The sequence below is a fragment of the Crocodylus siamensis genome, chromosome 12, assembly GCF_052110815.1.
Source record: "Crocodylus siamensis isolate JL-2025a chromosome 12, ASM5211081v1, whole genome shotgun sequence".
NCBI lineage: Eukaryota > Metazoa > Chordata > Crocodylia > Crocodylidae > Crocodylus > Crocodylus siamensis.
This window is the reverse complement of record NC_143406.1, coordinates 17,426,192-17,440,718: the sequence shown is the minus strand read 5'-3', so window position 1 is coordinate 17,440,718 and position 14,527 is coordinate 17,426,192. Positions and strand designations below refer to the sequence as shown.

The following is a 14,527-nucleotide window of genomic DNA, read 5'->3' as shown; positions in this document are numbered from 1 at the left end:
GCTAATAAAGGGCAGACAGTAAAGAGTTGTCCTACTGCACCAGTATGGGAACCAACAGCCAAATGTTCTGTTGCTGGTGTCCATTTATTGCTTATAAGAATACAAAAGTATTATTATTATTACAAATCCTCTTTGCTTTGCTTAGGCAGAACCTTTCCTGTCTTATCACTGATGACCTCTTCATACCAAACTGCTTTTCCATGGCTCGGGTAACAGGCTGAGAACTAGTAGCACTGCAGATATTGATAGTATTGCAGTCCTACTTCAAGTCAGTCGAGTATCTTGCTTATATTTTCTAAAAAGAGAGGAAAGTTTGTGAGGATTGGTATGCCCAAGATGCTGCCAAGTTATTGCTTAAACAAATCCATCCCACAATTTCTTAGCATAGGTCCTGTACCTCTCCCCCATTCTGGAATCTAATCAGCTACTTCTAAACAGCTGTAGCAAAACTTCAAGCAGTCCTGATAAGAGAAGGGTAACAGGTGGTCACAGTACACTTGCCTCTTATATCACCAGCTCATTATTATTATTCTTGTTACTTACAGAAAAAAAATTACTTTAGTTGTAGCCATTCTGAATTCCCCTTTAAAGTGTTTTATGGTTGATGCACATCTAGCTCTTAGGTGAATTTTCTATTATTTTACATGTGAATACTTTAACAGCACGTGACCCATTCAGCACCGATATCACTCCAGCCATGTGTTCATAGGCACTGTAGCTTGCAGTGTTGAGCAAGTGGAAACCTTTCCTTTCCCCACTGAGCATGGGTGTTTCCTTCCAGTGGATTCTACAAGGAGCAGGATGTCCCATCACTTTGTATTACCACTAACATACTGCAGAGGACAAAGATTGGTAGACTGGTAAAGAAGGTGGGGAGGCAGATAGTTGGGGAACGCTCAGTTCCTTTCAATAGGACGAAATGCCATCTTACACATTTTGTAGCATGGAAAGTTGATCGTGCTCTCGTAATGAGATGTGCTGTGAAAAGCAATAACTCTGAAAAGGACCTAGGAAGTCCTAGTAGACAAGCAACTCAACATGAACTCATGCAGTATGGTAAGATTCTTGGATATATGAGCAGATAGGAAGATTTTATTTTTTGGTACAGCTATTCAAACACTGCATCCTACTCTACTATACACATTTTCAAGAGGCTATGGAAGAGTTGAGGACAGAAGAGCTAACAATGACAAGGTCTGCAGGAAAAGATTTTTAAGACAGCACAGGTAGGTGATAAATAAATTAAAAGGGACTGCCAGAGTGAGGAGCTATGGCAGTGGTCACCAACCCAGGGATCCCGATAGACAGACAGATCCCAGAGCCTCTTTGGGTTGATCCTTGGTTAGGGGGACAGCTGGGCATGTGTGCATGCACATACCCATCACCCCCAGCCCCAGCAGTTCAATTTGTGGGGGAGGGAAGAGGCGGGGGCCAGATTGAGGCCCCCTGTGTGGTGAGCAACTGACCATGTGGCCCAGCCAGGAGCAGGGGAAGGTAAGTGGGGCCCCAGCCTGGCCGCCCGTGCGCTCCCCAACCTGTGCTTTGGACATGGTCATAGTTGCTGCCTATCCCCCGTGCCTATTTTAATAAGTGTACCCCTGGCAGCCCCATTTTTAATATGTACCCGGGGGGTTGGTGGCAAGTGGCCATACATGGGATGGCGAGTGGTGGCAGCGCAGTGTCTGTGAGACCCTACTCTCTCCCTGGCCCTGTTCCTATGAGGCAGCAGTGCAGGTTGGTGGTGCTCCATCCCCACCCGCGTGCCCCCTGGGACCTTTTCAGGTACCCCCAGTTGACAACCCCTGCTCTAGGTAGTTGGTGTTTTTAAGTGTGATATTGAGGTTCTGAGAGCCCAGACTCTACGATACACTTAGCAAGCAGTCAGTCCAACCTAATGCTTTATTTTTTCTGGTTGGCATGGGGATACAAGTGTTATGTTTCACAGTCTTCAGGGATTGTAATTATAAGAGATTGTTCAATAACATCCGTGGTAGAGAAGTCCTCATTTGAGCACAGTCTCTGTACAGGAATCTCTTCAGCCAGGGAGCTGTGTGAAAGTGATTCCACAATGACTTCTGCAGATCCCACCTCCAGTTCTTGGGGTGCTTGCATTGCTACCACAACAGCTCTCTCATCCTCTATGATCAGGTTCCTCAGCTTTCTCTGGCGCGGATTGTAGTTTTCTACCCGGTCATGAATCTCCATATGGCGCCTCAAATGGGCCTTTGTAAGAAAAGCAGTGAGAGTCTGGCATTAGCCACCTTCTCCTTGCAGTTTGAGCTAGGAAAAGAAAACCTCTAGTTGCTTGAAGATTTCCTACTAGATCTGGCAGTAAGCCAAGACAACCTGCTGCAGTGCCATTATGAGGCACGCAAGCAAGTACAAGTGTTAAAAACAGTGGAGCTGCTTCTCGGCAGAGTACAAGCAGCCAGCACATTCATGCGATTACAATGCTACGTGTAGCTGAGCTAACTTGAGTATCTTTACGTCACTACTTTATGAGGGGCAGCCTGTCAGGTGATTTGCAGGGATCCAGGTTTTCTGTTTGCCATGGAAAAACACAGATTTTCTCCTTAAAGGAGAAAAGCCACAAGTTTCCCCTTGCAGGCTGGCAGAATTCTGGTAGGCAAGGGTCTGCTTGGGACTGTGGGGAGCAGGGGACACCACATGGATGTGAGTGTACACACAAGCACATGGCAGCCAGGCAGCATGGTGGAGACCAGCTCCTGCAGCTCCCTCCAAGTGATTCTATGGGGGCTGGAAGGAGAGGAAGACCCAGGTTGGGGGGGGACATGTGCCCCCACGGATTTCTGCACTTTGGCCAGACCAGCTCCAGGCAGGAGCTGCCTCTGCAGCCCAGCAGGTGGAATCCAGCATAAAAGGGAGCGCCGTGCCACCATGGCAATCAAGATGAGGTGCTCTGTACAAACCCACCCAGCAAGCGGTACAACTCCACACTGCCACCATCACCATACAGCCCTGACCGCACTCCTGGGCCAGGTTCCACCTGCTGAGCCATGGAGGCAGCTCCTGCCTGGAGTTGGTCTGGCTGGGCTGCAGCCTTGTCAGCCCCCTCCTGGCTGCCCCAACGGTTGTTTGTGTCCCCCACTGCCCCGCACCCTCCAAGTGTCACCTGTGCCCACACTTTCCCTTCCCCACACACCCACTCCATTCCCTACATGCTAGGGGGGCTGGGGCCTGGGGGTACTGGGTCAGGAGTGAGAGGCACCAGTAAGGCTGGGAGTGGGGGTGGTAGCAAGATTGGGCCAGGAGTGAGCAGCAACGGCAGGGGCAGGGCACCAGCATATCAGGGGCTGCTCAGCACCACAAAGCAGCGGAAGCAACAGCCACAGCTAGACCAGCATCCTGGTGAGCAAAAGGGGCAGGGGGGAGCTGATTTTCTATGATAAAATTGTAAATATTTATATATTTTGGCATTTAATTTTGTTTTTTTATTTCATAATGATTGAGGCACTGGAAGGCTTCCAAATTGCTTTAAAATTGAAGATATATCAATAAAACACTGTGTTCAAGTGATTTTATATATATATAGAGAGAGAGAGAGAGAGAGAGACACACACACACAAATTCCAAAATCTGCTTTTCTACAATTGAAATCTAATGCCATTATATATATCTGAAAATTTTTTTAGCAGAGAAACCAGGATCCCTGATTTCTTATCCTGCACAGCTAAAGGACAAGGGCAGAAGACTGCTTTTTAGATTAGCTTTAACTTCAGAAACCTGCCCCGTTACTGCTCTCACTTAGCTTATCTGTGCAGTTGTTTGATTACATTTGGGTCCTTTTGAGGTGTTTGTCCTCTGACCAGGCCACTCCTCCTGCTCCCCTATGGTCTGTCAAGACTGGTTTTTTGAATGTTCAGATTCTGGCTAGCTCCAGAGAAGGGCTTTGTTGATGGGGTCAAGGCCTGGGCTGCCTCAGGGCATACCTACTAATGGAATCAGAAAATCCCCCATACCTGTCGTGTGAACTTGTAGCCACATTCAGTGCATTCAAATTTCCTCACTCCTTTGTGTCTGCGAACGTGGACACGCAACTGTTCAACAGCTGAGAAAAAGTCAGAAGCCAGATGTAATATACAGCGAAGGGCGGGCTGGTCTGAGCATTGCATAGTCATGAGCCATGGACCCAAACCATGCTGTAAGCATTACCCTGGCAGGGAACAGCCTGCTAACACTGCTCTCCCATGATGTCAGGAAGAGATTTCTAGCAAAGAGCTATGCTGAAGCCTCTGTTTGCTGTGCCAGTCCATCCTAGTTTATCACTATCCGGCTGCCCTACTTCCCCACCAGGCAGCTGCACATGTGCCCCAAGTTAATACAAAAAGCCTCAGGGCAAGTGGGGCCTCCAGACTCTTACATGGCCCTCAGTCCTGCTGGCACACGATTACCTTTGAAGGTTTTTCCACAGATCTGGCAGAAGTGGGGTCTCCCCTCCTGGTGCCTGCTGGCGACGTGCCTCAGCAAGGGCCCCTTCTCCGTGAACCTCTGGTCACAGAACTCACAGCTGAATGGGCGCTCACCTGTGTGTGTGCGGTTGTGCTTATCCAGGCTCGCTAACAAGAAGGACAGAGAAAGATGGGGATGGCTCAGCTCTGGGCTGACAAACTACCACACCAGTCCCCATCTCTCACAGGTTGGCTACCAGGTTCTCCCTTAGGTACCTGCTTCTTCCTTAGATTGGTTACAAGCAAATTTTGTATTGTGAGATCTTGCTTTTATAAGCAGCATTCCCAGCATGCTCTTTGGAGAGCTGGTCCTTCACAAGCAGCTACCACCCACCCTCGCTATTGCAAACCACTTCTTCCTGCTCTCACTCACAGTGCTTAGCTCCTGTTAGACTTTTCAGATTCTACTGCTGAGGCAGCATCACAGTCTCAGCACAGCCCAAACTGGGAAGTGCTAGAGCCAGGAAGAAACTCAGCAGGGACTGAATCAAGTACCCTCCTCTGAAGGTCTCAGGTTATGAAAGTGCTAGGGGCAGGGTCCAAGCAGTAGCAGGACAGGCATCACATGGCTCTGCTCCTGAGAGCAGACTGAAAAGCAGCATGGCTGGGCCCCTCTGCGTACCTTGCGTGCGGAAGGTCTTCCCACAGAGGTGGCACTGGAAGGGTTTCTCCCCTGTGTGTGTGCGCAGGTGCATGTTGAGGTTGGCCTTCTGGGTGAAGGCATGATGGCAGAATTCACAGATGTAAGGGCGCTCATTCCTGGAAGCAGCAAGAACGCGGTAGGGTCCTGCCTGCAGAGCTCCCTGCTCAGGGAATGTCCCTCCCCCATTCTCTACCAGATGGGGCAGGGCCTTGGTGAGTGGTCAGCTTCCACAGCAGTTCCAAAGCTCCTCACTGGAACCTTATTTCAAACCTATGCCAACCAGAGGCACTGGTGGAGGTCCAGGAATGGCTACTAACATCCTCACACAATCTCCTCTAGGCACAAGGAAGTGACCACAGCTTCTTCACCCACCCATGTTGCAGCTAGTTGTGGGACCCCAAATATGGGACTGGAGATGAGGAGACCTGCTGGTGAGCAACAAGTCACAGCTAAGTGGCTTCCATAATAGCCAAGGCCATTAAGGCAGTGAGGTCCAAACAAGCTTTAGCTTTCAGGGGAGGGGCAGCGTTGGTTAAGTTTTGCAGAGATGGCTGTTGGCCATTCTCGGTACTACTCTACATGTCAAAGCACTCAAGTTAGAGGAAGCTGACACTCACATCAGCCCCACCTAGTCTATCTCCTGGATGCTTCAAAATGACCACATCCAGGACCTTCCTTTGGGAAGCTCCAAGCCCTGCAGGGAAGGAAAATCTGACGCAGCCCCAGGTGAAAGGAGTAACTATGTACAGGACTGCTGGGCCACTCTCCTTACCTGTGCTTTGCCTTGATGTGCATCTGCAGGCCATTGCGACTCGAGGCCCTGTGCCCACACTCTTCACAGACAAACAGCTTCTCCCCACGGTGCTTGAATGCCTCATGCAAGCGCAGCTCTGTCCGTGACAGGAAGCACTTGGAGCAGGTGGAGCACTGCAAGGCCAGGGCAGAAGCTGGCCTTAGTTAGCCCTGCCACAAACTCCTCAAACCAGGAGCCAGTCCCAAGGCATCCGCTGGTAGGAAGAGTCCTTTAGCATGGAGCAGAAGCAGTCAGCCAAATCACTGACAGCTCTGAGTGTGGTCTTATACAGAACCACACTTGGTGCCAATGCAAAGCGTGCCAGGAAAGGGAGCCCTCCTTGAGCAACAAGGGAGGGGCTGTGGCACAGCCTGAACCCACCCTTGGTGATGTGCCTGCTAAGATGCAGCCATCCAACACAGAAATCCCATTTTCAGAGCCTCTGCTCTGTGGCCTGTTTGTCAAGATAAAGGTGTCACTTTAGTGTATGTTATTCCCAGGGGTTTATTCCCAGCAAGTCCTCAGAACTTATGGCACCCTTCTCTCTGCTGTACAGAGCCTTATTTTCCTGTCACTCCCAGAATATTTGTCACTCCTGTTATGCAGTCTAGCACTGACATGGCCCCATGCCAGGTTCTCTCTCAAGGTCCACCCTGCTCTCCCCCTTACCGCATGTGGTTTTGGAGCACCATGTAACTTGATCATATGACTCTGCAGATCCTTTTTCTGCATGAATTGCTGGACACAGGAGGAACACTGAAACACAGGAGGAAAAGTCAGCTTTTGGCCATTTCCAGAGCTGCTATTACAGTAATTAAAGGAGTTTCTGGCCTCAGTAATGCAGAGCAGCCACAGGGAATTAGCCAAACAGGAAGAAGATAGAAGACAACTCTCCTCCAGAAGCCTCCGATACCATAACATACTAGACTCCCAGCCCCAGGCATGCCCTAGACACTTGTGTCCACCCCGCAGCCTTTCTGCACAGTGCTGCATGCCCTCCCAGAGGGACCATCTCCCTTGCAGGGAGAGGAGAGCAGTGAGGTATAGAGTCAATGGATTTGTGATATACAGAGATTAGGGTATCAGGACAAAGGCCCAGAATAAAAGGTGGCTGCTATACTGGGACATGCACCCAATGAAAGCAAACCACCCCAGAATAAAGGTGTGTGATGCACTGTACTGCCCTGCTCTCAACTCTTGGAGCCAGTCTGGATACCAGGAGTTAAGTGTCATGATGGGCTGCGTGGGGGCAGTTCCTCCACCCCAGAATAGAAAGGCACATCTGCACAGCATGTCTCCCTTCCTTTCAGCAACAGCATCTATCAGCAACTCCCAGGAATGCTCAAGGGCACACTGTGCTGACCTTATATGGCATTTCCCCGGTGTGTGACACCATATGTAGCCGTAATTCCATTCGCCTCTTAAATATCTCTTGGCAGACCGAGCAAGTGAAAACCTGAAAGAGATAAGAGGGTAAGTAAACGAAACTGAGGTTAGGGCAGTTCCGACTATGGAGAAGCAGGAAAGGAAGGACACAGATCAAGCTCAAGGGCAGACCATAAAGCCCTGGTAAAGGAACTGAATGCACATCCAAAAGCTGACCTGACTGTTTGGGTGCCTGGTGATTACATTGATTAGCATGTGACATATAAACATTAGGCTTCTTCACAGTGCACAGGACATCCTGGCACCGAATTCTAAGAGCTAATCTGAAAACTCCAAGCTCAGCACAAGATTACGTAGTGACTATGCACATCACACAACGCAAAATGAGTATTAGGCCCAGGCCTGCCTAATACACCTTTCAACACAGATCTGAGCTGCAGCACACGATGCAGGAGGGGCGAAAATTGCATTTCTGTTTCAATAGTGGTGATTGTCCCTGCTTTTAGCTGAAGGAAATAGTGATGGTGGCCCTCAGTCAAGTTAAGTATCTACCAAAATGGCAGAACTAACAGACCATCACATAAGGAACATAAGTCAGGCCTATGATTGGTTTCCTAGTGAGGGGACGTTGGCTTATCAGAGGGATTCTTTTCTCCCTCTTTTGTTCCACAACAGGAACCTATACAGAGGAACAGGGCATTTATTACACCTGTCAGCACATTAGGCAAATTCATGTAACATCCCCTTTTTATGAAAAGCCTCTGTAATCTGAACAGGGTCTTTTTTACCCTCTCTTGTCTTTAGCCTCTTACCATCTGACTAAGACACATTCTTAGCAGTCAGGATAAGACTTGCTCTGGGCAGGCAGCTCAGGTTATAACTCCAGGCAGGATATGAACAAAGCAGGTGGCTGGAAGCATGATAAATGTGAGTTACTACTTTAACAATGCCATTATGGCAGCCTCCTGCACCTCCCCTACAGACGGTGGGCTGCTGGATCCTATAGGTACCTGCTCTGAGCGATTCATACAGTTTCTCGCTTCATGCTCCAGCAGATTCTCCTTCCTAAAATAGCATTTCCCACATTTGGCACATTCAAATGGCTTTTCTCCAGTGTGCTTCCTAAAAGGAATACAAAGAGCAGCTGTTAGGCCCCATCTGACAGCAGGGGGGTATTACCCATGATAGGCTTGGAAGCCACTCCCAGAGCAATCTTAAGTTATACTGAGAAAGTCTGCCCAATCCACATTCAATGGCTCTTGGTTATGAAAAGGCTTGTTATTTTTTAAAGATAACTGAACATGCCTGGAGGCTAGAGGGGGACCGTCACCTCTGGGCAATCATTGCAATATGCTTTAAAAAGTGGATTGTGAATTACTGCTTATCTCAAGCTGGGGATGGAGACCAGAGCATGAAATGCGTTTTGAATTCATGCATCAAATATTTCCCCCAAACACATCAGCTAGGATATGAAAGCTGCCCTCACAGGCAGCTAGCTGTTTTGCTGATCCTATGGTGTTTGAGAGACTCCTTTGTTTCAGAATGCTTTACCCTGACTCCTCCAGAATACAGCCATCTTCTGCTCCCTCACATATGCTGAACTGTTTAACCAAGGCCATGGCACTGAACTGTGTTTGCATTTCAAAGAATAGATGCCCCATCTCTGCTGCTAGAGGGCACTACATTGTATTTTGGCGTTAGTTGTCAGCTGTAAAATCCATGTCTCACTTGCCACTCAGAGCTAAGGCCTCCAGTCAGCTACTACAAGTACTTTTTCTTTTACCTGGTTGTGATAACTAGAGTTCAGAAGGCTCTACGCACGAGTTTGCCCAATACCTTAACAGCTCTTGCCTGTATCTGCAGCCCACATGCTCACAAACCATGACTTTGGGATCATAGATCTAAAACCTGTGAGAGCAGGACAAGTCTGAGACATGTTATTTATTCAAACACTTAGAAACATTCCAGAATTAAGTAAAAATTAGCTCCTTTCAGGAAGCTGTTCCTCCAATCCACATTCTCCACAAAGCCAAAAGTGGGGTGCAGTGCTTCAGCAAGCGCATATAAGGTCATAGGTGAGTGCATGGCTCTGTATGGAGGAACTGACCTCCCCTCTAGGCTGCCTAAAGACACAAAAATGTAACTAAAACCAACACTATAACCAGAGGGAAAGGCCCAAGCCCACTGCCTCCGCCCTTCTGGAGCCCCAGCACCAGCATGTTGAGGTTTTCACTCTGGAACTGCTTCCCATAGCATAGGAAGACTCTAGCCTGTAGTGAGTGCTCTTGAGGCTCAATTGCTTCAGACATGCTTATAGTGACAAACTTAAGTTATGAAGCAAGTTCTGTAATGGACTCAAGGCATCCAGTTCCACAGCACGAACACTCTGCACAGCACAGCCATGCCAGAAACCTGCTGGAATATAGGTCCCTGACTGGGTTAAAGGTACAGGAATAAAAGTCAGAATGTTTACCTGTTGTGCACTTTTAGATAATATTTGCTGAGGAACGTTTTATGACATGTGGGGCATTCAACTGGCACAGATGTACCTTTTCTGTTCCCAGGAGTCCCAGCCTCTGACTGTTCAGTGTTCCCTGCAGTCTCAGAACTGCTTGGCTTTTTTGCCAAATTTGATTTCTTTTTGGTCCTCAAGTTCTTCTTCTTGGGAATGTAATCTTCATCCGTTTCCTTATGAACTACTCCATAATCTTCTGCCGTTACATCATCAGGTTCTTGAACAACTTGTATTTCCCACTGTGACAGAACAGGGAGGCCATTACCTTAACTCACTGACACCTGATAGAGAACTGAAACAATGTCTACAGTGGTACAGCAATATACTATAAAAGCTGGAGCTTATGGGAAGTGCAAATATCTGACATCAAGAAACTTAAATATTATAATCAATGGGCTCAACTGAACATCTGATACTTCCCAAGAAACAAAGCCTGTCTGTATAGAGGTATTTCGCTCGTTCTGATGTTTTACAGTAGATACCCATCCCAGCTAAAAAGCACCACTTTCGCTGCACCTGTAGTTAGCAATTTGCCGAGTAGTTTGATTTAAAAACTCAACCTGCCTTCACTGTTCCCACAGACTGAAATAATTCTAATTTTGCCAGTTCCTGGAAGCTATCCTTATCTAAGTTTGCACCAGATACAAACTGTTATAGCCTGACCCACCCCATTTTTTTTGTTGGCCTCCTGCAGCAGGGATTCTCAAAGTGCCAATGTAAGCTTCACAAGGAGATATTTCTTCAAAGTTCCCAACTTGAAAATTATTTAATGATATTTTATTATTTTTAGAGGTGTCCCATCTCTTCTTTTGTGGATATAAAACCTGAGAATTACAGGCACTGAGGTTTTATTCCTGGAAATTAAAAAAGAATACCAATACAAAGAATACTTTGTGTGTCTGCAGAATGTTCATGTGTAGGACACTAAGTGGTTTACAAATGTAATTACTAACACCTCCACGCCCCTGGGGCATGGGCTAGCATAATACCCACTTTACAGAAGAGGAAAAAGTACTGCCTCATTGCCAATGGCACACGACAGTTTAGTTTCCCAAAGACTGAAAACAATTAGTCCAAGTAAGATCATTAGGCCCATATATGAATCTGGATAAAATTTAGCAGCCTGCGACAGACAAGAAGTCAGACTGAATGGTCTCTTCTGTCCTTGAACCCTATGAGACCATGACCGGGACCGACAGATTAAAAGACCTCCCCAGGGGTCTTGCTACAATGCCGCAGCAGAGCCAGAAACAGAACTCTGACCTGAGCACAAGCCCTGTGCTTTGGCCAGTCCCCCTCCTGTCTCGACACCTGCTGCATCTACAGGATTAGCAAGCACTAGGGTCATGCTTAGCTCTCAGGATCCACTCCCTCCCCACTTCAACTTGAAGGCGTTATCTTTGCTGATCATAAGGAAATCCCAGTAGGACATGCTCCACACGCCACCTTGTTACTGATGTCTCTGTCCTCGGTGCCTCCTCTTTTAGGCAGCCTTTTTAGTTCTTTACATTCTTGGGAGCTCTTTATTTCCCCTGAATTTGTTTTAACAGCCCTTTTAAGCCTTCCCTTAAGAAGAGAAGGGCTCTCACTTGGTCCCTGTGTTAGTTTGGCTCTCCGCATGCAATGGCTAGGGCTGGCTTCACCAGCAGTAGGGGTTTTAGCCGCTGCTTTGGCAGCTTCTTCTGCATCCGAGTCTGCGGCCTTTGAGGGGCCATTGAGATCTTCCTCGGGAGCCGGCTCCTGTGGAAGCTGGCAGACCTGGGCACTGCCCTCGCTGCGTTTTGGCCTGAAGCTCTGGCACAGCGCCACGGCCTCAGGGACGCAGAGCTCCTTGGCAGCCGCCAACACCTTCTCCCGGTTCTCAGCCGTCAGCGCCAGATGCCCGGTGTAGAAGAAGTCCATCAGCAGGGCAAAGATCTCAGCGAAGCTCTCTGGAAGGATGATGCTGCTGGAGGGGCCGAAGCCGTAGAGGCTCTCAAAGAAGCAGCTGCAGCAGGCCAGGACACTCCAATGTGCCTTGAACACCAGGCCGCCCACGTCCAGGGTGGCGTCACAGTACTGGCCTGTGGCGCGTTGCTTGTTCAGCTCCTGCAGGACGCGGACGCTGTGCTGCACGAAAGAGCCGTCCATGACCTGCGGGGGGACCGAGCACCAGTCACCGAGGGCAGTGGGCCGGGGCCTGCCCCATCTCCGGGCCGATCGCCCCCCGCCCAGGGCACCCCCGCTGCTGGGCTGCCCGGGGCCTGGCCCTGCCCGGCGCGCCCCGCCTCACCTTCGCCAGGCCCGGCCACCGGCAGGGGGCGCCAGAGAGGCCCCGCGACGGAGCCGAGCGCAACTACCAAGCCCGCCCCAGGCGCCCGGCCGCCGCCATCTTTGGGCCGCGCCGGATGTGACGGTGCGCGGGGAGGCGGGGCTTCCTTCTCAAAGGGCTAGGGCGCGCCCCGCAGTGTATGCTGGGGGTAGGCTGGCCTGAAGCGGGAGACTTGGCGGGCGGCTCCAGTGCTCTGTGCCGGGCCGTGGCGGCCTCGTGCCCGCTCGGGGAGGTGCCGCCGAGCTCTGCTGAAACCACTGGGGCGCCCAGGTGTCGCGTTGCCCAGCTGCAAGGAGGTGCCTACGTCCGCGAGCGCGTGGGGCGAGCGGCCGGAGGGTCCCTCCCCTGGGAGACGCCCGCGCCCCTTCGGCGGGGAGTCGGCGCTCGCGGGCACCCAGCGCCCTGTGGCCCGCGCGCGGCTCCTTTGAAACGCGCCTGTCCGTGTACACGCGAGCCTGGCCCCCGCTCCTCTGCTGGCGGATCTACGTGCGGAGCCAGCCGGCAGCGCCTCGGGCAGGTCCCCGGGGCGCTGGGCAGGAAGGAGTTGAGGAGCTGCGGTGAGCTCCACCATCTGCCCTTGTAACGGACACCAGCTAGGAAGGAAGAAAGCGTAGCCTGGCAAGGGGGAAGTGTAGCTCGGGGTGGGAACTGGCTGGAAAGAGTTTGCTTGCGTCCTTGCTGTGGAGCAGAGGTCCGGCTGGGTCCAGAGACTGCTGTGGCAAGGGCTCCCTGAGGGAAGGTGCTTCTGACCTGCCTGTGACTACAGAAGCAGATGGCTCTGCAAGGTGCCTGGCCTGGCAAAGGAAAATCTCTTTCTTTCCTTTGCCCTCTGCTGAGGACACTGATTTGTCCCAGCCAGCAGCAAGTGTCATTTGGAAAGGCCAACTGAGAGCAGCTACAAACTAGCATGTACTGGGAGAATCACTGCCCATGATGTTGGGACAAGCTCTTTATCATGTCCCGTGTGGGTAAGGCCTGCCAGGGGGTGGGTGACTTGGCAAATTACTATTTGTAAGGCACTTGGGGATCCTTGGTGGAAAGGGTTACCTAGTAGTGCACTGCCTCTTTGGTCTGTGAGTGCTGGTATCTCCACATAGTTCATGATCCAAAGCAAGGTTGCTGCTGCCTTCCCTTCCCTGCCTGGCTTCCATTTTGTGCCCCACATGTGCCTGTGCACCTGGATTATGTTGGAGGGCCATGCTCACGATTCAACCACTGCTAGTGTAATGCAGGAGTAGGAGTTGTGTGCTGTGTCCCAGGTTTTTACTTGGAATATGCTATCTCCCCAAGTGCTGTGCTGCTCCAGTGCACTGGGTCAGAATCACTGAGCTGGGACTGGGACTTACCAGAGGCTGAACCCTTGGGATACAGATCCTTGGGTTTAGGAGAGGAAATGGTGCTTAGAAAAATATGAAAGGTGAATTTTGGACCCTGACATGCCTCCAGGGGGGCCATGGTTTCTTAGGTCCTTTTGGAACTTGCCTGCATGTGTCAGCCAGCTGGGTTTACCTGGCTCTTCTGAGGGGCAAGAAACCAGTTTACTTTCCTGGTACTGGGAAGTGCCTAATAGCTATCCCTTCCAGCTAAGGGATGCATAATGTAAAAGGTGGGGTTACCAGTTCACTCCTCTGGCCCTCTTTTTGTTTCCATCTGAGTAGGCTCCACAACAGGAGGGCTGCAGATTGACTAAAAATCGTGCCACAGAGAAGCTCCTGCATGACAGATTAACAATTTGGCTTGGGCAAAGAAGTTCGTTTCCTAGTTGCAGGTGCCCAGATTCTCTCCTGTTCTGAGGGTGAGCAGAGACAGATTGTATGCTTATTGCTGGGGAAACAAGTTCTGTGGGCACCTGTTGTGCCTAGCCTAGCTTGCTGCATATGTGGAGCCAAGGCAGGCAAGTTTCTTTGAGTAGATGCGATATCTTTTACTAGAACAACTGAGTAGTTGGAAAAAAGTTCTTAGCAAGCTTTTGAGCGCAGTCACCCATCGTCAGGCATACAGACCCTGCAGTTCCAAGAGTCTAAGAGCAGGCAGGTACTCCAGTGAGTAGGGTTCAGTAAAGGGGTCTTTGTTGCCTGTTAGTAAACAGGTTCTGGCTAATCCCAGAAGAATTGTAATCATGAATGCTTCCAAGGAAATAGCATTTGGATAATTAGGATCTGATTAAATATAAAAAGGCAATCTCGATCTAAGATCAGCTAATGAGTGTAGTTGTTTCTTCTCTTGCAGAACACTGTCAGGGGCATGATTTAGCAGAACCAGACACTTAACCTAGGTGGACTCTAGAAAAGCTGCCTTGCTGGGATGGATGAATACAGAGGTGTACATGACAGGTGCTGCCCTGCCCTAAGTGTTCCTGGTAATGTTGTTGAGTAGAGAGAGCACTTACTTTGGTCTAGGAAAATGAGGC

At 49.9% G+C, this 14,527-nt stretch overlaps 1 protein-coding gene across 3 annotated transcripts; it reads right to left on the bottom strand.

The window, feature by feature from the left end:
* Positions 1 to 52: 52 nt before the first annotated feature.
* ZBTB48 (zinc finger and BTB domain containing 48) lies at positions 53 to 12,187 on the bottom strand. 3 transcript variants are annotated; one of them, XM_090024228.1, is made up of 11 exons: positions 12,079 to 12,187; positions 11,253 to 11,939; positions 9,765 to 10,045; positions 8,302 to 8,413; positions 7,269 to 7,361; positions 6,575 to 6,661; positions 5,885 to 6,039; positions 5,092 to 5,228; positions 4,413 to 4,577; positions 3,981 to 4,069; positions 1,882 to 2,223 (listed from the first exon to the last, which is right to left on the bottom strand). In XM_090024228.1, the coding sequence occupies exons 2-11, from the start codon at positions 11,934 to 11,936 to the stop codon at positions 1,933 to 1,935; spliced, it is 2,094 nt and encodes a 697-aa protein (XP_089880354.1). In that variant the 5' UTR covers positions 11,937 to 11,939; positions 12,079 to 12,187; the 3' UTR covers positions 1,882 to 1,932. The 3 variants fall into 3 exon arrangements, with proteins under 3 accessions (XP_089880356.1, XP_089880354.1, XP_089880355.1); XM_090024230.1 differs by lacking the exon at positions 1,882 to 2,223 and adding an exon at positions 53 to 295 and having other exon boundaries at positions 11,253 to 12,111; XM_090024229.1 differs by lacking the exon at positions 4,413 to 4,577 and having other exon boundaries at positions 11,253 to 12,114.
* Between the last annotated feature and the right edge of the window lie 2,340 nt (positions 12,188 to 14,527).